Below are 18,060 nucleotides of genomic sequence, written 5' to 3' on the forward strand. Positions count from 1 at the left end.
ACCAAATTGAGGAACAGCTGACCTGACTAGTCATAGAACTGTAACGTCAACTTGAAGTCATTGACTATCAAGACGTAACTCAGTCTTCGATTGTCAACATATATAGTCGATGGTACAGGTTTCGAGTATTTTGGATAATATATTGAGCGTGGAGAGCACATCCACAGATACTGATTCGGTTGCTACAAGTAGCTCTGATGTGACTAGGGAAAATAAAATGTCGAGCCTGAAGCCTTCAACACCCACAATGGCCTCTTCTGGGGGAAGGAGGAGAAAGTCAGATCATGATTATTTGGACTTTTCATCTTTTTGGTCTAAATCAGAAGAGCAAAAAAAGGTTTCAAATTCCTTGGTGACCGACAAGTTGATGGAGAAGATTATATCGATGGTTATACCCATGAATGTTGAGGACGAAAATAAAAATAAGATTATGAATGAAAGGGTCGCTATGCAGAAGGCCCGACCGCCGCTATCCATGAATACCATGTCGAAAAATTCAATTCATTTAACACAAAGGTTGTCGCCAGCATTTATATTGATTGACAATTTCATTAACTTTGGTAACTGGGAGGATCCATTCTTTACAGTAGGGATATTAATGATAACCACTCATTTAATTTTGAATCCTTTTCTTCTCACTGTGGCACCCATCTTGTTGGTGTTAAGTAACGTGTTGGTTCCTCATTACTTGTTAATGTATCCTCCCGATACTTCATTTTTAAATTCCTTCTTTGAGCATAATCCTATTCCAGCAAGGAACAAGCTATATCCATATAAGGTGCCAAAGCCGGTTCCCGAATTTTCAAGAGAATTCATATTGAATTTGACTGATCTTCAAAATCACATGTGCCTATACATCTTTGCTTATGATTTTATTTTGTGGTTGATAAATGGGTATTTGTTCTTCAAGGATGAAAGTTTAAGCAATCTAGTTTTCATAGGGCTCACAGGATTGGTGGTTAATAATTTAATCGTGTTGCCGAAACTTTTCCCATTCTTGCTGACTTACTTTCCTCTAAAGCTATGCCTTATTGTTACTATTTGGTTATCTCTGGCTATACTCCATCCAAAAATTAGATCAATTTGTTTGGATTGGATATGTAATGAAGAGACTAGGCAGAAATTCGTGGATATAAACCATAAAGTTGAAGTATACTTAAAAGAATTCATAGTAAATAATGATATTGACGAAGATATAGAAAAAGAAGTCGAAATTTTTGAGCTTCAGAAATTGAATCATAAGACAAAGATATGGGAGCTAGTTGGATTTTCGAACGATCTCTATCCATTAAACTCTTCTTTAAGAACGCTTTCAAATCCAGTGGATGATTACGAAGATGGAGAATCAAACTTTTCGAACATAAGGATCGCTAGAAAGGAAAATGTTGACGATATTCAGCCTCCCAGAAGCTGGGGATTTGTTGGAAAAAAGTGGAAGATAGATTTAGATGTTCGAGGATGGGTAATGGAGAACCTTATCCTGGATATCGTTTACATCGATAATGATGAGAAATGGGTTTACGACTATCAGCCGGATGAAACTTCTAATGACGTCTTTAGGAGACGAAGATGGATAAGAATGTGTAGGCGAAAAGTGAACAAAGATACAAGGGCAGGCGAGAATCATGATGACAAGAGTACGGAAACACCAAATGAAAAAGAAAATGCAAGTGGCTATTTAGTCTGAGCCTGAGGCAGTGAGGATTTGCAAATAAATTGATTCATTACTTTCATATATACATAAATTAAGAGTGTAATAAAAAATCTAGGGCATCTTCTTGAATTCCATTAAATTCAAAGACTTGGCCTTCCTATTCTCCTCCTCTTGTCTTTTGCGCTGCTGCAACAAGCTTGCAAGATCATTATTCTTTTTCTTTCTTTTTGTTTTAGAAATATTTCCCTTGAGTTTATTGGGCTCCTCCTGTTTAGAGAGTATCGGGCTAGAGTGATTCTTGCTGTCAGCTGGAATATCCTTCTTTAGGTCAAGCTTCTTGTCATCTTTGAAGTTGCAGTTATAACATCTTACTCTCAAATACCTTCTCTTTCTGCGATACAACACCCTTGTACTATTGGTAAGTCCAGGGATTTTAATCTGTCCACAATTGGTGCAAAATTTATTTGTTATCGATGGCGGTAGGTTGATCAGTTTTTCGTGGCAAAATTGTTCAAGGTTTAAACTGAAAGATTTGTTAAGGGGCCCAAGCAGAACTTCATGGCACAAATCGAACAAATGAAGACACGTCACTTGATTATTATTCATACAAGACCGAGATATGGAAGTGGAAAATGTTTCACCGCTTATCAAAAGTCGTAAACAGGGTATGCCCGTAATGCGAATTTGATGCCGATTTTCGGTATACTTTCAACCAATTAAGGTGCGACATTTACTAATCCATCTCTTAAAAGCGATACATTGTACGATTTCACAGCCAGTCCTGTGAGAGTTGATTGAGGTAAGCATATTGAGAAAGGAGAAGACAGTTGTATAAAGTTTGTTATATCGCATGAAGGAGGAAATTAAAATAGGAGGATATTTATTTTAAGCTCATATCTTGTAAAATATATTGCAGTAGATGACGACTGCAAAAATACAAAAGAGAAGATTTAAGGAGGGACCCTTGGCATCAACCTTCATGGTTGATAACAAGAAACTCAAGACATGTATTAGATGTCGACAACATAAAACAAAGTGTGACGCTTGGCTTACAAGGCCTGTGCCCTGTAGTCATTGCAATAAGAAGAACTTGAAATGTACTCTTGATGTAATAAACAATAAGCAAAAGAAGTCCACGGACGTGATTGAGAAGTTGACCGATGAAGTGCACGGTTTAAGGGAAGCTGTTGATGCACTAATTAGCAATAGAAATAGAGTCATCAGAGCATTCGCTCCAAAGAGAGAAACTACTAATACACCATCTCCTGCTTCAGTTGCTGCTCAGAGATCTCCGTCTTTGAGCGAAATCCAAGGTTGCATCAACCTTGCAGAGAGCAATCCATCTTATCTCGCATTTGAGAATGACGAGATAGAAAAGAAGGAGTTTACGATTAATTCCAATTTGAATACAGACTTCGTTTCTATTTCGAAGGAAGAGGCGATAGCCCATCTCAGGAATTACGAAAATAATTTCAATAAATTTCTACCCATATTTCCAGATGACTTTTTCATCACCATTGATGTTCCAAAGTTTGTCAATGAAAATGAACTATTGTTTTGGTGCATAATTTTGACTTCGCATTTAAACCAGAATCTTCCTCACCAATATTTCAGGCTATGTGAGCACATTAAAAGTTTGGTAGTTGAGAAATGTTGGCTTCAAACCCCTAGATCGGTATATACTCTCAGCTCCTTATTGATTTTGACTAGCTGGCCGTTACCAACAAGTCCATCCGGGAATTTCTCTGACAATTTGTCAATAAAATTTATATCTCTTATGAGAAGCCTTTCCTTGCAATTTGGCCTTCATAAACTAGAGTTCATCGAAGAGTTTAGCCACAAAACTAAAATGAATATCTCAAACGAGGTGAATTTGAACAATATAATAAGAGAGAGAATCTATAAATTCATTGGCATTAATTCAAATTATTGGCTAATAAACTTAGGCTTATCTAACAACAACTTTAATGGATTTCAAAAAGATTATATTTTGAGTAATTCAAGTATTGGCAATAAGGTTGGAGCTACTGCGGAAGATAACCACATTAACTCATTATTAAAAATCTCCTTGGTACAATCAAAAATGAACGAGAATTTGAATGAATTGGTCAAAAACGATGACCCTACTTCTAAATTAATATATTTGAACATGTTTGAAATCATATTGAATGACATCAGTCTGATTCTGAATTCTAATCGAATGATACAACTCTCTATCGAGTTGTCGAAACTTCAATTGTATGTTTATTCCTTTTCGGATCTTAATGTTGATGTTCATGAATATAAACTGTATATTAAAAGGGCTCTTGCATCGTGCTATGTAACGTTAAATCTTTTCGAAGAAGAATTTCCCCATATTACCAATATTTATCAATTACCTATTCATTTCAAATCGTTGATCGAGTTGTGTTGTTTAATCATGTTAAGGGTATATAAGTCACCATTATTGGACTCTGAAAAAGATTATGTGTTATTGAAGAAAAATTTTAACCGAGCTTATGAAATTTTGTCTAGGAATGTCATAAAAACTCCGTGGTATAATTTGAATTCAAGGTTCATCCATATTTTGAAAAAAGTAAACGAACTTGATAACGTGGACATAATTGCTCGTAATAGTGACAGTTTTTTTTTAATTTCTAAAATGAAAGATCATTTAGTTTCAAGCTTGAGGTATGAATTAATTTGGTATATTTATGGGAGTATTAAGATGGTAAAGTGTGATCTGGAAATGATTGATTGGAAAATTTATGGGCTTGACGATTCCAGAGGACAGCATAAGGAAGTTATAGACTACTTGAAAAGAAATCATTCAATATTTATGTAATACTATTTTTTAGGAATTTAATGCATTAGTTTAAAGTTCAATAGATCTTACAACGACACTGTATCCTTTCATTCCTGTGATAAGAACGAAGTCATATTTAAATAGTTTAAAGTTGGCGGTCAATCCAGTATGAATTTAAGTTCTTATTCGAAACAAACGGCTTGCTTGCTACGTAAGCTATGGCAACTGCAACAATCGTTAAAATCAACTTTATCTTGTCAAAACTTTCACTTAAAAGGTCATATGACAATGACGGCTGAACATATTGACAGAAGATTTCAGAATTACTAATGTAGCAAACCTGCGCAGTGGACTCTAAGTGAGTCAGTTTGCTTAAAATTTTTCCTTTCGTCCCTAATCTGTGCTTATGATTTAAAATCTGAAAATTATTTTTCGTTATTATGGGGTCATATGGCATCATCCTAAAATCATCTTGAAAATCATCTTGCGTGAGCACCCTATCATCAATCCTTCTACTATTTAATACATACTTGGGCAACTCGATTAGATTTCCTGACTCTGTAAGAGCAAGTATAGATTTCACTGTAATACCAAATTGAGTTTGTGTTGATGAAAGTGATGATATACGCTCAGGAAAAATGAAGCTTTTGGATGTAAGCGAATCGATTGTCGTATTGAAAGTGAATGCAGATACGTCTCCAACATTGAACCCTTTCGAGGAATCAAACATATCTATAACGTTAATTCTTTGTTCAAATCTTGGAAATTTTGTCACATATGAGTAAATCACCCAATTATCATCAATGACTAAATTTATAGAATCAAAATCGATATCTTCGTTTTGGTGAGAAAACGCATACAAAACAGAGCCTGTAACACCATCTAAAATATATCCATTGAGAGCAGATGATCTTGTAAGGACGACTAAAACATTTGGATTGAGATACTTGTATAGCACTGATTTGTCATGTAAGCTAATACCAGCTGACATGGTTCTATGGCCCTCAGGTTTTTGAAAAATACCCACAATTTCCTCATCGCTAACAGAAAATTGCCAAGTTCTACTTAAGTGCGAATTGGCAATCAATTTGTAGCCAGAAAAAACGCCTTTCGCATGATGTGCAATATATTGATTTGACGAGTAATTCTCTCCACCTAAGAATTTAATATTATTCAATGTTACATTTGTGGAATCTAAAAGGCTGTCATGGACCATTTGTTTTAAATGCTGTTGTAATGGTGTTTTCCTATTCTCTTCATTACATTTGATGACCTCACCGTTGGATTTATCAATGTAAATATCAACCGATCTGAAATATAACACTATTGTTGATTGCGAATCCAGGATACCCACAAAGTCATCTATATTAGACGATTCAATGACGTCATCTATCTTAGCCACCCAAAATATCGATCCATCCTTTGTATCAAATGCGACTACCTTTTTATGCGTTATATCTGGTACAACTATTAGCTTTTGAAACCCGAACTCGTCATTAATTGTTTCATTATCATCAGTATTAATACTTTCAACGACCAAAGAAAACATAAATTCGCCTATTTCTTTCAAGTGACGCTTTATTCTTAAGAGCCAGCTAGCTGTAAAGGTATGAAATGAGCCGGTATCAAAATAATCATGAAATTTATTCATAGTGCTCTTCGAGGTGGGCTTATCAACAAGTATGGCCCTCTCATATTCAAGGTCATATAATATATGATTAATGGTACGAACAGAACCTGATAACAAGTTGAGAAGCGTTATTGTAATATGTTCCGAAGTGGAAGAAATCGTGTAGAGTAATAGATCCCCGTCATTATACGCGAATACATCTTTGGTCAATTTTATATTTTGGAGGTCTTGCTTCTTTGCACGAGTAAACTCACCAGTAAGGAGTGTAGCTAAATCCAAAACAAACTTAAACTCCAGAGTGTAGATTATCAAGAAATCATTCAAAGCGTCATCTGGCACCTTGACATCGATTATTTCACCATCAAACTTTCCAGATTGGACAACTTCTAACTTATCTGAAGATACTTCTAGTAATATCAAAGTATTGTCATTATAATCAAGAGAGTACTGCTCATCGATAATTTTTAAATTTTTTAGTTTGGAAGGTGCCTTGAGCAGAACTACTTCATCTTGATTGAGCTTGAAAACTTTATTCGATTTGCTCAATATAATGCCATCTTTAAATTGTTGTACAGCTCCAATCGATACTGGGTTTGTCGAAACAACTTCACATAATGCATTAAGTTTCAACATCAATGTATCGTTAATAATAACATACGCAAATCCATCCACTAGGGATACTTGAAATTTGTCAATATGTTCCTTAACTTCAAGAGGCCGTATAGCTGAAGTGGTTATATCTATGAAATATATAATGCCATCAGAGCCTAAGATCAAGGACGTTTTATTGAAAAAATTCACAATCTGTTTCGGATTCGAGGGTAATCGAAATTGACTTTGAAGAAGACCGCTGTCACTCTCATATAAAAACACATCTCTTGAAGTCTTCGAATAGATCCACACCACCCCAACATTGTTCTGTAAATGGATGTCAGTTATTTGGGTCGGCATCAGACTCAAATCCAATGACCACTTCAAATCATAGTTTTCAGTGAAGCCAACATTTACCAATTGGCTATCGGAAGTCAAACCAATAAGATATCCATCTGGTGTGATGTCAAACTGAACTAAGTCACCATGAAGATAAGTGATCCAATCCTTAACAAATGCATCTTCCAAAGAGACAGCCCTTATAACTGGAATGCTAAAGAACACCAATATAACCCAATGGACTAAGTTCATTTTGAAATATACGAGTTGGATAAATATTTATTAGTTGATGAATTATTCTTTATGTCCATACTCTCTTCCACAATGTCGCAGAAATATAACGACATAATTATTCGTGTGCGGCCCTTGCCCATATCGCAAACAGCTGCTCTTTTATAGTCATTCAGATATTCATCACAACTGCTTTCTCTTTAGATCTTCAAAAAAAGAACAGTTTATCTAAATACGAAATGCATTCCAAGGATTGGTTTTTAGTCTTCATTGGGTTTTTCAGTACGTACGCTCATTTCTTTCAATTTTTTAAAAGCTATATTTACTAACATTTAGTCCCTCCTATTCCCGTTGCTGTCAAAAGAGGAATTTTCTCCGTTGACTTTTTAATCAACATCTTGTTGTGTATTTTAGGATTTTTTCCTGGCTTACTACACAGTTACTACATCATCCTGATGTACCCATACAGACAAAGCTACGCTGCACTTGGTGGCGATGGTCACAACCACAGAACTAATGATTATGGTGCTACTGTTGGATAATTTAGAAGCCTTTCAATGTCAATTTCTGGCTAATCGAATGATAGAATCTGATCTCTTTAATAAGATTCGTACGTTGAGTTCTATTCAACGGAATTCGAAAGCCTTCAAGGAATGAATCTCGTTACTAGGGATTTGGGCCTGCACTTTAGTTGTTACCCGGGGAGCCAATTCGATTCTCATTTAGTTCTTTCTAACCAACATTTTTGTTCAAATCTTTTCTTACTAAGTATGGGCAATGAAAGCATGTATACTATTTCAATAAAGGTACCCTTTTTGTGAGAAGAGAAACACTGTAGATTGCACAACTTAAGTTGATCGATATAGTCTTGGACTTCTTCGAAGCATCGATTCAATGTGTCTATGTGCAAAGATCAAGAATTAATATCCTGACTTCAAATGAAAGTAATATAAGACAATATGAGTTGGTTCTGTTTTGGGGCCATCTCGAATGCTATAATGTTCTGCAGTCCTTGTAGAACTGAGTTGCACTTTATTCTTATCCCATGAGCTTTTCATGGTTATTCGTTTGAAGACATTTACTACTTGGAGTCTTTTCAACTTAAAGTCAACGAAGACGCTATCTAAATAGGATATTTACATTCAATTTTGCGTTGCTACGTAAGATCAGATATTATATGTTCCTCCTCTGTTTGCTCGTCAGGCTGGCCCCCACCTTGTTTCCACAACCATAAGGCTTCGACGGCATAGTTCCTTACAGATATATTTGTTGACTTTTTATCATCAGCCGCTTCAGTAATGCTCTCTATAATTCTGAGATCATAAACTAGGCGCCACATCATTTTTTCAAATTCTGTATTAAATTCTTTGATATTTTCTCCAAAAGTTTGATCATCTTCAGATACAGGAAGAATATTATACTTATGCAAGCCAAGTTTATGTAGTATTCTTCCTACGGTTTGAATGCTGACACATCTCTGACTAGCTACCACGGACCTCGATAAGTGTGCCAACTCTGATAAAGTATATCCCGCTAAATGCGGAGCATCTGAATGATGATGTAAGCCAACGTATGTGGGTATCTCTTTCTTGCTCTCACTACTAGGATCTATCAACTCTATCATATCACCTTTGAAGTCAAATCTTATATCAGAAACAGAATCATAAGTATTGTTGATCAGCTTAGGCATAGGTTCTGTCATCCATGAGAGCTTCAGAGTCTCTTTTGGCAAATCTGGATAGTATTTTTCGTGTAACTTGTCATAAAACTCAGGGTCATTTAGATCCAAATCTTGATCTTCTCGAGCCTGTTTTGAGGAAGGTTTGAGAAAATGCACAGTTGAATCGTCTTCTGGTGAATCTAAATTTAGTTGATAATCATCTGCAGCAACTGTATTTATTTCCTTCACATCCTCCCATTCATCACTAGATGTTCCAGAAGATTTATCTTCGTAATGAATGGTTGCGACATCATTAAATTTTACTGACTTATTGCTCTTCAAATCATTTTTCCCTTCAATATGCTCGTTTAATTGACTCTGACTTAGACCCAATGCCTTGTCAACATCTTCCTTATCCAACTTAGAAAGGTCCAAAAGCCCCTCTTTTGTTCTTGCAGTACCTATCCAGCCTTCGTAGCCCTCTGAATGTACATGTCCATTTCCCTTAGATTCTTCTACTCTTTTTTCCGTTCTCTTCAAAAGACTTTGCAATAATTTTGGATTCAATCTTTCGACTAACTCTCTTTTTTCTTCAGTTAGCTCTTCATCAGTCATGTTTGATATGCGATCTAAGTTCTCTTTGTGGATTTTATCAGCTTCAGATAAAGTTTCTGAAGGTTGAATGGAATTATCACGTCGTGATTTGCTCTGTCCTCTTTTCCATTTAGATGCTCTCCTCTTCTTAAACTCATCCGCTTTCTGACTATCTGCCAAATTTATTGGAGAAGGTGGGATAGCCTCACTAGAATCCCTTTCCACAATCTCCCCTACCAAATCCATCGTTGGCTATATTTTAAAGTGAATGTTTAAAAATTATGTTTAAAGATGAGATGTGAAATGTTCGGGCATAATATGCAATTCAAGTTTATTCCTACTAAAAATAATTGTGCCAATTCCAAAACTTACTGTGTCATGTCATATAAAATTCTATAAAGCTCTTAAGAACTGTCTTGCTTAATGTTATCTTCACAATAAGTCAGTCGGGGTGAAGCTGTGGTAAATTGAGGAGAGAAACGTACAATATTGCATTCATCACTATCAATTTTTTCCCATGCATGCTTTAAAAACTTATCAGCAAGCTTATCACTGTACAATTCCAAAATATTAGTGTTTGCCTTCTCATGATCCACAATATATCTATTAGATGAGAATGGAATGTAAAAAATATCCAATAATGGAGCTATTATTATTAATACAACTTCAAGAAACCTCTTGTTAGAATAAAACGCATCATCCACTTTATCATTACTGAATATAAAATTAATCCAGTTCCTTTTAAGTCCTTGGCTAAATATCGTATCAGTTACATGATACTCGACTAAGTAACGTACACCATTTCTTCTTAGGTTGATGAACCTTCTCCCATCATCTATCCTCGGCATGGTCAGTTTTTTGACCTTATTCTTTTCATATGCTGCTTTCCATCGCAAGTATCTTCGCAGTTGTCTTGAAGATATCTCATCGAGGGTGGTTTTGTTGATTGAAATGTAATAAATGTAAACGTATGTCATCAGTAGTAACATAGATAAAAAGATCCCACAGAAAATATACAAAATAATATAATTGTGATTTATATCATGACTTCCCCTCTTGATATTTGACCTTGTGAACCTCGCCAAATAAATAATAACGAGCAGAAAGTATATGGTGAACCAGATCAAGAATTTGACGAAGGGAAGATAATTGCGGTGTCCGATTGCGGTGCCGATCCATAGGCAATAATGATCAAAATTTTGAACACAGTAGTTCATATCCATCAGATGAAAGCTCCTTGGAGTCTTTATTGACTCACATGCTGAGCAATAAAATGGCATTCCGCTCTCATCACAAATAAAATACTCTGGTAATGATGTAAGGCTTGAATCATTTGAATCGTATAAGTCCAAAGGAGCTATCTTAGGAGACATTCCGGGCCCAAGCTGAAGCATGAGGCACCAATATACAAAGACAAATAATTGACTTATGCCCACTAAGACCCATACTGATATAGCGATGCCTTTACTATGGTACAAATATATCTCTTGGTATGCGAGTGAATAAAATGTAGCGAAATCAAAGTACGCCAATGCAAATACAACGCCTACTGGAACTAGTTTCTTAACCGATCTTGTATTTATCATCAGCTTATTAGGCACCAGCGTATAATTTGATGACTTGTCTTTCAGATTATGGTCATTATACACAGAGAGGCATATATAAGCACGTGATGAAGAATGATTTTACTACATAAGTAGATTAAAGATTACTAAATATGATTATTCTATAATACCAGAACCTTAAAATGATTCAAGTTGAAGATGGTAGGTACTCAGGACAACATATAAAAATGTATGATATATTTACTAACATCAAAGAAGATGAGAGGGCCAAAGAAATGTGTCCCATATGTAAGACTGATAAATACTTATCACCTAACATGACTTTTCTAATAAACCCAGAATGCTACCATAAGATATGTGAATCATGTGTAGATAGAATCTTTTCATTGGGACCAGCGCCATGTCCATATCCAAAATGTGGAAAGATATTAAGGAAAAACAAGTTTAAAAAGCAAGTATTCGACGATCTTAAGATAGAGAAAGAGATTGATATAAGAAAGAGGATAAGCGCAATTTATAACAAGACAGAAGAAGACTTTAAGGATTTGAAAGATTATAACGAGTACCTAGAAGGAGTTGAAGAGCTTGTATTCAATTTGAATAATGACATTGATGTGGAGCAAACTGAGGTAAAAGTTGAGAAATATGAGAATGATAATAAGATAGAAATTATTGAGAGAAACTTGAGGGAAAGTCAAAAGAATGCTGATTTGAATCAATATAAAGAAGCTCTAGAAAGACTTAGACAAGAAAAATTGAGAATTCAAAAACAGATGGAGGTTGAAGATTTGGAATATCAAAAACAACAGGAGGAAGACTTACTACAAAAGTTGTCATCATCGAACGCTAATTCTGAAGATCTTGTACAACAATCGCAAACTAATTTAATCAAGAGGTCTTCTTTAAGAAAAAGACAACTTCAGCAAATCAGCAACCAATTAGAAGAACAATTCCTGTTGAGTAACCCTCTACTGAAGAATATAAAACTGGCTGAGGATATGACAACTCCTTTCACACCTTTCAATGGTGATCGGGACCTTCAAAAGAGATATCATTTATTACCAGTTCCGCGAGATAATGATGCCTTATTCAATGTAGGCAACAAGAAATCAGATAGCTATTACGATCCCAACGTCAACAAATTGGCTAAAAATAAAGAATATTTGGGAGCGGGTTGGAGATTACATACAGTTTTTGAAAGAGCGTTAGACGAAGCTTTCATGGGATTAGGTTGTTTTATAGATACCGAAAAGCATACATAATTGAAAATTATAGTCATTTAATAGATAATATTTCGTATTCTAAATACCTATAATGCTAAAAGGTTGCCTTCCTGGACATTATTTGATACATCATCATTAAACTGCGTAGGGATTTGTGTTTTCTTCCCCTTATCTGGCAGACCTGGAATATAGTCATTTTGGTCTCCAAAAGTAGAATTCAAGATTGGCTTCGAATTATCTGACTCAGAATCAAGTTTGTTAGTAGGAGCAGACTTCTTAGAATCAATGCTAGAAATATTATTGTCTTTTTCAGGAGCTTTTCCTTCAGGATCATCTACATCATATATCGTCTCGGTTTCTTCATTTTCGTTTTCTCTTTTTAAAACATGTTTTAGTTTCTGCTCTTTATTTCCATCTGAGCCCCCAGCAGTACTCTGGTTCCATAAGCTGATACCGGAAACAGGCAAAAATGAAAATTTTTTACTCTTGGAGGACGGAGGGGATCGTTTCCCAGGCGTATGCACAGATCCGACATCCCCATCTGACGCTAATACCTTGGTAGGTTCTGTATCAGAAGCAACAGAGTTGCCTGCTGATATTGTATGCGACGTATTGAAATTAAACAAATTGCCGAAAAACCCTGCCAGCTTATTAGCAGAGTGATCATTTTGAGGATGCAATGTTTTTTCATATTCTTCTTCTTTCAATCTTAATTTACTCAATTGTATTTCGTGATCTCTTCTTCTTCTTTCGTGAATTTGTTTAGACATTTGTTCACTGTGATGTGCTTTTATCATTCGTATTCTTGTTCGGATAAATTTGTTTGATTCGATGTCTACGATACGATTTAGCTTGTTCGTGATTGATTCCTTTGATGCCTTGATATTTATCTTTGTCAGAATGCTATTATCGATACTTTGAGTATCATCCGGTCTGTTAGATTCCATTTCCTCATTGTCATTAGTGGTATCAGAAGCTGAGACCACCGGTATAGTACCATTTCTCATTTCTAGCTCCTTCTTTCTAGCTGCTATATAAGCATCTCCTGAAGACCAACTGAATAAGGTACTTGCAGCGCCCATATATCGCTCAGATCCATTTTTGGAAGGATGTGTTTCCATCATCGTAGCATCACCATTGTTATCTACAGACAACCATGCTTCAACAATTTTTTTTTGAGTATCATCAACAGCTGAGTTTAGCCACCGAACTGCACCACTTGAATTTTCACCATCGTTCACGAATTGCTTTGTATATCTTTGAAACGATGCATAGAGTCTATTTCCTTGCGGTGAGGCTTGAAGTATCAATTCCGGATATATGCTTTCGTTTGTACTAGAAATTTCAGAAGGCTCTTCTACAAACAAATTGTCTAATCGAGCTGAGATTTCATTATTCGCATCCTTAGGTGCTTCGGTACGAGTACCTGATTCCATGTGTGTATATGTTCTCTGTTCTCAGTATGAACTTTTTATGATAGCTGAAAATGTATATAAAACTAAAATAATTTTGAGATTTCGAGACTCATCAGTAGTCTACATAAAACGTTCCATTAAAGTGGCTCATCCAGATATATCATGCCCTACAAGGTCTTGAAATTGCCAGAATTTCCCGAGAAGGTGATATTCATATCATTCTTTAGTGATTTGGAAAGTGATGTCATACGGAACGTCAAAGAAGAATTGATCGCTGGAAACAGTGACTTTGATTTCTGCTTTTTGAATACAGATCATATAGTATCTATGGAGCATTTGAATTACAGTATACATCAATCTATCGTAAATTTCAAGTTTGGGGCCGAAAAAGCTAAAACTTTGAATACTGAGATCATACTTAATCTATCACCAACCAATAATATTACGGATTCTTTGAAAAGATTTGGTGTAAGTGGGGATTGCCCCAACCTCATAGCTATAAAAGTTCTAGAGACCCACTCAGAAGTACCAGAAAAAGTCAATGAGCACCTTAATTTAATTTTAAGAGCAAAGGAACAACAAAATATTGAATTTGACAACGATGTTTTATTTGACAATTTCGTGAACATACAAAAGGTAAAAAAGATCTATAAACTTAGTGATGCTCAAATGACTGAAACTGGAAAACAACAGCAGGCTAGGTTGACGCGTCTAGTAATCGGTGCATGTATTTTAAGAGGTTACTAAGATGTAAATGAGTCATGTGAATTTTTATAATGATATAGATAGAGTTAATTCTTGAATGCAAATCTTTGTAAACTTTGAGCTCCATTCTTAGTAGGAAATGCGGATCCGGAGTTCTTAGGAGCTAATTTGAGACCATCTGAAACGACCTTGTTGTGCTGATCTGATATATCTTTACATTTCACCGATTGCGGAGGTATATTAGTATCTTTTGGCTCAAGTGGAGCCCTGGTATACGTTTTCGCAAATCTTCCAGTTGCGCTTTCGCTGAACACATACTTTTGTCTCAATACTTGGGCGAATTTTGTCAAGTCCGATGAAGCGTTCTCTTTCTTGGTAGGCGATTCTTCGATTTCGTCATCTTCGTCAAAAACTTCAAAATTAGCTTCATCTAATGACTTTGATAGCTGAAAATCAGAAACCACCTTTGATGTTGTTTCTTCGCTGTCAGTATCCCCTAGAAGCAGTTGGGACATTGTTGATTCCGAGATTAAGTTATGTTTAATATCGTTTCTAACTAAAGGGGAAGAAAATTCATCTGGTATATCAGAATCACCAGATATGATACTGCAGTCCCAATTGGTCTCCTCTACTACCTTTGCCTGCTTTTCTTCCATATCCTGATATTCTTTAGTACCGAAATACCTACTTCTGCCCATATGCTTCTCACTTCTTGACATTATCTTGAGTTTTTTATTAGCACATTGGTCATCAGATTTATCGTTTACAAGTTCACGTTTTTTGTCAGCAGAAGAGGCACTTGATGCCTTCTTTCCAGCTGTAAAGTATCTATCGATAGATTTGAAATGTGACTTTCCTGGAGCTGAGATTGTACGTGCTTGCTTCATCTTTAAGCTTTGACTTCTGAAGTCGCCAAACGATTCGCTTTTCAATTTTTGAAGACTTTGTTCTCTCGATACTAATATTGTGTGAGATGTTGGATGAAGTTTACCTCTACTGATTTGTGATTGTAAATTATTGTCTAAGGTTTCACCACAACAATTTTCTATAAGCTCAAAGTCTACCTCAAATTCTTTGGGGTATTCGTTGAGGCTTTTCAATTCATCTGTAATGGGGTTAAAAACTTTTTGGAACTGAAATGCTAAGTCGGCCTTCATCACCTCTTCATAGAAGTCATCTGGAAATGATTTTCCATCTGATTTCAATGCTAATAAAATCCTTTTTAGATCCAAAAATTTGGCAACCAAGGAAAATGCTGTTTTGAGTCCTATATTGCTAATTCCTTTAGTGTAGTCGCAGCCTGATAACATAGCCACTATTCTAAGCTGCTCTTGGCTGAAAGTACGCAAATAAGGAACCTTCTTTATTTTGATGAAGTTCTCACGACAAATCTCCACACAAGTAGCATCGTCCTTTAACTTTGTGATGAGTTTGTTACAACCGAATATCAACAAATCAGAGTCTTCTGAAAGAATACCATCCACCAATCCAATCTTTTCCAAATAGACCATTTGTGGATCAGCTTCATAAGGTGCAACAATATACTTTATATTAAGTCTATCGAGTTCTACCATAATTGATTTGGCCATTTCAGCGGTTACACAAGCCGCTTTCATATACTCTTTCCATGCCAATTTTTTGTTTCCGCTCTTCGTGAACTGTTCAGCTTTTTTTCTAGCTTCCACTCTTCTTAGTCTTCTCTCATTAGCAGTATCAGCTTTTGTGGGAAGAGCTGCCCCATCGAATACAAAATATGGCTCAACTCCAAAATGACGAAGCATTTCTACCTTGTTTAATATGGAGGTTATGTACTTTCTAGTTGGAAGGTCATTGCATAGCTCTTGTGCGCATGATATGAGACCACGATGTAACCAACCATATGTATCTATCGCTAAGGTTTTACCACGGTATCTCTCTAAAGAGCTTGGTTCATGGATCTCCTTGAGATATTGCAAAAGTCCAGTTACTCCCATTGGACTGCAATTGACTTTAAGTGGTTATCATTATAAGAACAAAACAAGATTGTATTCTCTTGATGTAAATAAACCAGACGCGCCAAAATCAAATTTTCGGAGACATTCAGTTTTTGTAAAATACACAAAGGCGACGTGGAAAATGGCCAACTGCCTCTAATTATGCTATGAAAGTATCTTGCCTTTAAACTATATATTTTTTAGTGTCTATGCCATTATAAAGATTTATTGGAGCCACCAATGGAAACCGCAAATTGAAGTCCATCTTTTAAACCAAAACTACTCTCGTCTCCTAATCTCTTGGAGACATAATAGCCAATGTCGAAGTTAGCCCAATTGTTAAAATACCTCAAACCATAGCCTACAGTCAATGCAGCAGATCGATCTTGCAACAAATCATTGCAGACGTTACCTAGCAATCCAGTACCATAAAGTCTCAAGGGATTAGCTTCATACACTCTTTTATCCTCAAGAGGTAAATTTGCTGCTGTAACACCTTTTGGGGCGTAAATGAAAGTAGGTAATTTGGAATATATCGTTAAACCAACCTTGTAGTATTGTGATCCTCCATTAACGTTGATTGCATTTTTGGCAAATCCTTTAAAAGATTCAGAGCCTCCTAGGTAAAATCTATCAGATATATGCACAGGAGAATTGGATGCTGGATTATAAATACCACCAATCTCTGTATCAAGTTTAGCCGTAGCTTTGTTATTAAAGAACGACTTGAAAGTATTCAATGAGATACTCGACTTAACAAACATATTTTTATTGTTAAGATTTTCTTGTTCTTGATTAGATGATACTTCGTTGGAGACGGCGAGAGTAAATCCGTTAATAGGAAAGTTTCTAGTAAAAATATTGAGGTAGGAGAGATTGGAGTATCTCAATTGGTTAACAATAGATGATTTCATGTTATCACCAGAAAAAAATTTAATCTCGTCTGGGGCAGTACGATCGATGTCATGGATTCCTCTCTTTGCTAAAGAAATTCCGGTAAATAGATTTAATGATTCATACGAGTATAATAACCCTATTGAACCGACAGTAGATTTAGTGGAGGAATGTTGCCAACTATGATTGTTTTGATAGGAATTGAGTAAATCAATGATAAATTTGAATGAAGGATTGGTCAAGCTCCCCAGGAACTTAGCATTTGCAATAAGATGCTCGTTTGGCTTGTATGGGTTGTAGCTAACTCCGAAATTGACTAATTCTGCATTGCCATTGAAGTTGTTATTCAAATAATCAAGCTTCAAATTCAAATTATCTTGACTGTTGAAATTCAAAAACCCTTCTCCACTATTCAAGTCAATTGGAGCTAATTTAACGAGTACCTTAGCCGGAATAGGTTTATCTTTGTTATATTGTGAAAGTTCATTCGGAACTGTTGCTTTGAAATCAGAATTAAGAGAAATATCAACTTGTTTAAAAACGTCGGTCTTCACCAACCTTTGATATGAGGCGAAAACTTGATTCATCAATTGTGATAAAGTATAGTCCTGGGTTTGGAGAAGGGGATAGAAAAGCTTTCCGAAAAAGTCTTTTGAAAACTTATCTCCACCATCAACCTCTATCTGTGATAGATAAATAGGCTGTGACCCTGACCAGCTTAGAATGTCCTGAGCAATCAAAGCTGATTGAAGATCTGGAGCGTTGTAATTGGTACTTATAGACATTTGTGGTCCTTTAGAT

At 35.7% G+C, this 18,060-nt stretch overlaps 11 protein-coding genes across 11 annotated transcripts; 4 read left to right on the forward strand and 7 right to left on the reverse strand.

Moving 5' to 3' along the window:
* Positions 1 to 109: 109 nt before the first annotated feature.
* On the forward strand, positions 110 to 1,687 carry PRCAT00005980001 (uncharacterized protein; the record flags this gene model as incomplete). Its single annotated transcript, XM_062956092.1, has 1 exon — positions 110 to 1,687. One exon carries the CDS (start codon positions 110 to 112, stop codon positions 1,685 to 1,687), a length of 1,578 nt encoding a protein of 525 aa, XP_062812630.1.
* Positions 1,688 to 1,765: 78 nt separating this feature from the next.
* SNM1 (Snm1p) lies at positions 1,766 to 2,260 on the reverse strand (the record flags this gene model as incomplete). The annotated part of the gene is made up of 1 exon (XM_062956093.1): positions 1,766 to 2,260. The coding sequence occupies one exon, from the start codon at positions 2,258 to 2,260 to the stop codon at positions 1,766 to 1,768; it is 495 nt and encodes a 164-aa protein (XP_062812631.1).
* Positions 2,261 to 2,573: 313 nt separating this feature from the next.
* SEF2 (Sef2p) lies at positions 2,574 to 4,478 on the forward strand (the record flags this gene model as incomplete). Its single annotated transcript, XM_062956094.1, has 1 exon — positions 2,574 to 4,478. One exon carries the CDS (start codon positions 2,574 to 2,576, stop codon positions 4,476 to 4,478), a length of 1,905 nt encoding a protein of 634 aa, XP_062812632.1.
* Positions 4,479 to 4,584: 106 nt separating this feature from the next.
* Positions 4,585 to 7,251, reverse strand: PRCAT00005983001 (uncharacterized protein; the record flags this gene model as incomplete). The annotated part of the gene is made up of 1 exon (XM_062956095.1): positions 4,585 to 7,251. One exon carries the CDS (start codon positions 7,249 to 7,251, stop codon positions 4,585 to 4,587), a length of 2,667 nt encoding a protein of 888 aa, XP_062812633.1.
* A 1,135-nt stretch (positions 7,252 to 8,386) lies between these two features.
* PRCAT00005985001 (uncharacterized protein) lies at positions 8,387 to 9,730 on the reverse strand (the record flags this gene model as incomplete). Its single annotated transcript, XM_062956096.1, has 1 exon — positions 8,387 to 9,730. One exon carries the CDS (start codon positions 9,728 to 9,730, stop codon positions 8,387 to 8,389), a length of 1,344 nt encoding a protein of 447 aa, XP_062812634.1.
* A 158-nt stretch (positions 9,731 to 9,888) lies between these two features.
* PRCAT00005986001 (palmitoyltransferase) lies at positions 9,889 to 11,070 on the reverse strand (the record flags this gene model as incomplete). Its single annotated transcript, XM_062956097.1, has 1 exon — positions 9,889 to 11,070. The coding sequence occupies one exon, from the start codon at positions 11,068 to 11,070 to the stop codon at positions 9,889 to 9,891; it is 1,182 nt and encodes a 393-aa protein (XP_062812635.1).
* Positions 11,071 to 11,231: 161 nt separating this feature from the next.
* On the forward strand, positions 11,232 to 12,311 carry TFB3 (TFIIH/NER complex subunit; the record flags this gene model as incomplete). The annotated part of the gene is made up of 1 exon (XM_062956099.1): positions 11,232 to 12,311. One exon carries the CDS (start codon positions 11,232 to 11,234, stop codon positions 12,309 to 12,311), a length of 1,080 nt encoding a protein of 359 aa, XP_062812636.1.
* Positions 12,312 to 12,358: 47 nt separating this feature from the next.
* PRCAT00005988001 (uncharacterized protein) lies at positions 12,359 to 13,708 on the reverse strand (the record flags this gene model as incomplete). The annotated part of the gene is made up of 1 exon (XM_062956100.1): positions 12,359 to 13,708. The coding sequence occupies one exon, from the start codon at positions 13,706 to 13,708 to the stop codon at positions 12,359 to 12,361; it is 1,350 nt and encodes a 449-aa protein (XP_062812637.1).
* A 141-nt stretch (positions 13,709 to 13,849) lies between these two features.
* Positions 13,850 to 14,434, forward strand: PRCAT00005989001 (uncharacterized protein; the record flags this gene model as incomplete). Its single annotated transcript, XM_062956101.1, has 1 exon — positions 13,850 to 14,434. The coding sequence occupies one exon, from the start codon at positions 13,850 to 13,852 to the stop codon at positions 14,432 to 14,434; it is 585 nt and encodes a 194-aa protein (XP_062812638.1).
* A 44-nt stretch (positions 14,435 to 14,478) lies between these two features.
* Positions 14,479 to 16,365, reverse strand: EXO1 (Rad2 family nuclease; the record flags this gene model as incomplete). The annotated part of the gene is made up of 1 exon (XM_062956102.1): positions 14,479 to 16,365. One exon carries the CDS (start codon positions 16,363 to 16,365, stop codon positions 14,479 to 14,481), a length of 1,887 nt encoding a protein of 628 aa, XP_062812639.1.
* Positions 16,366 to 16,580: 215 nt separating this feature from the next.
* On the reverse strand, positions 16,581 to 18,044 carry SAM51 (Sam51p; the record flags this gene model as incomplete). Its single annotated transcript, XM_062956103.1, has 1 exon — positions 16,581 to 18,044. One exon carries the CDS (start codon positions 18,042 to 18,044, stop codon positions 16,581 to 16,583), a length of 1,464 nt encoding a protein of 487 aa, XP_062812640.1.
* Between the last annotated feature and the right edge of the window lie 16 nt (positions 18,045 to 18,060).

The sequence above is a fragment of the Priceomyces carsonii genome (assembly GCF_900007245.1).
Source record: "Priceomyces carsonii strain CBS4050 genome assembly, scaffold: Debaryomyces_carsonii_scaffold_7, whole genome shotgun sequence".
In the NCBI taxonomy this organism is placed as follows: Eukaryota; Fungi; Ascomycota; class Pichiomycetes; order Serinales; family Debaryomycetaceae; genus Priceomyces; species Priceomyces carsonii.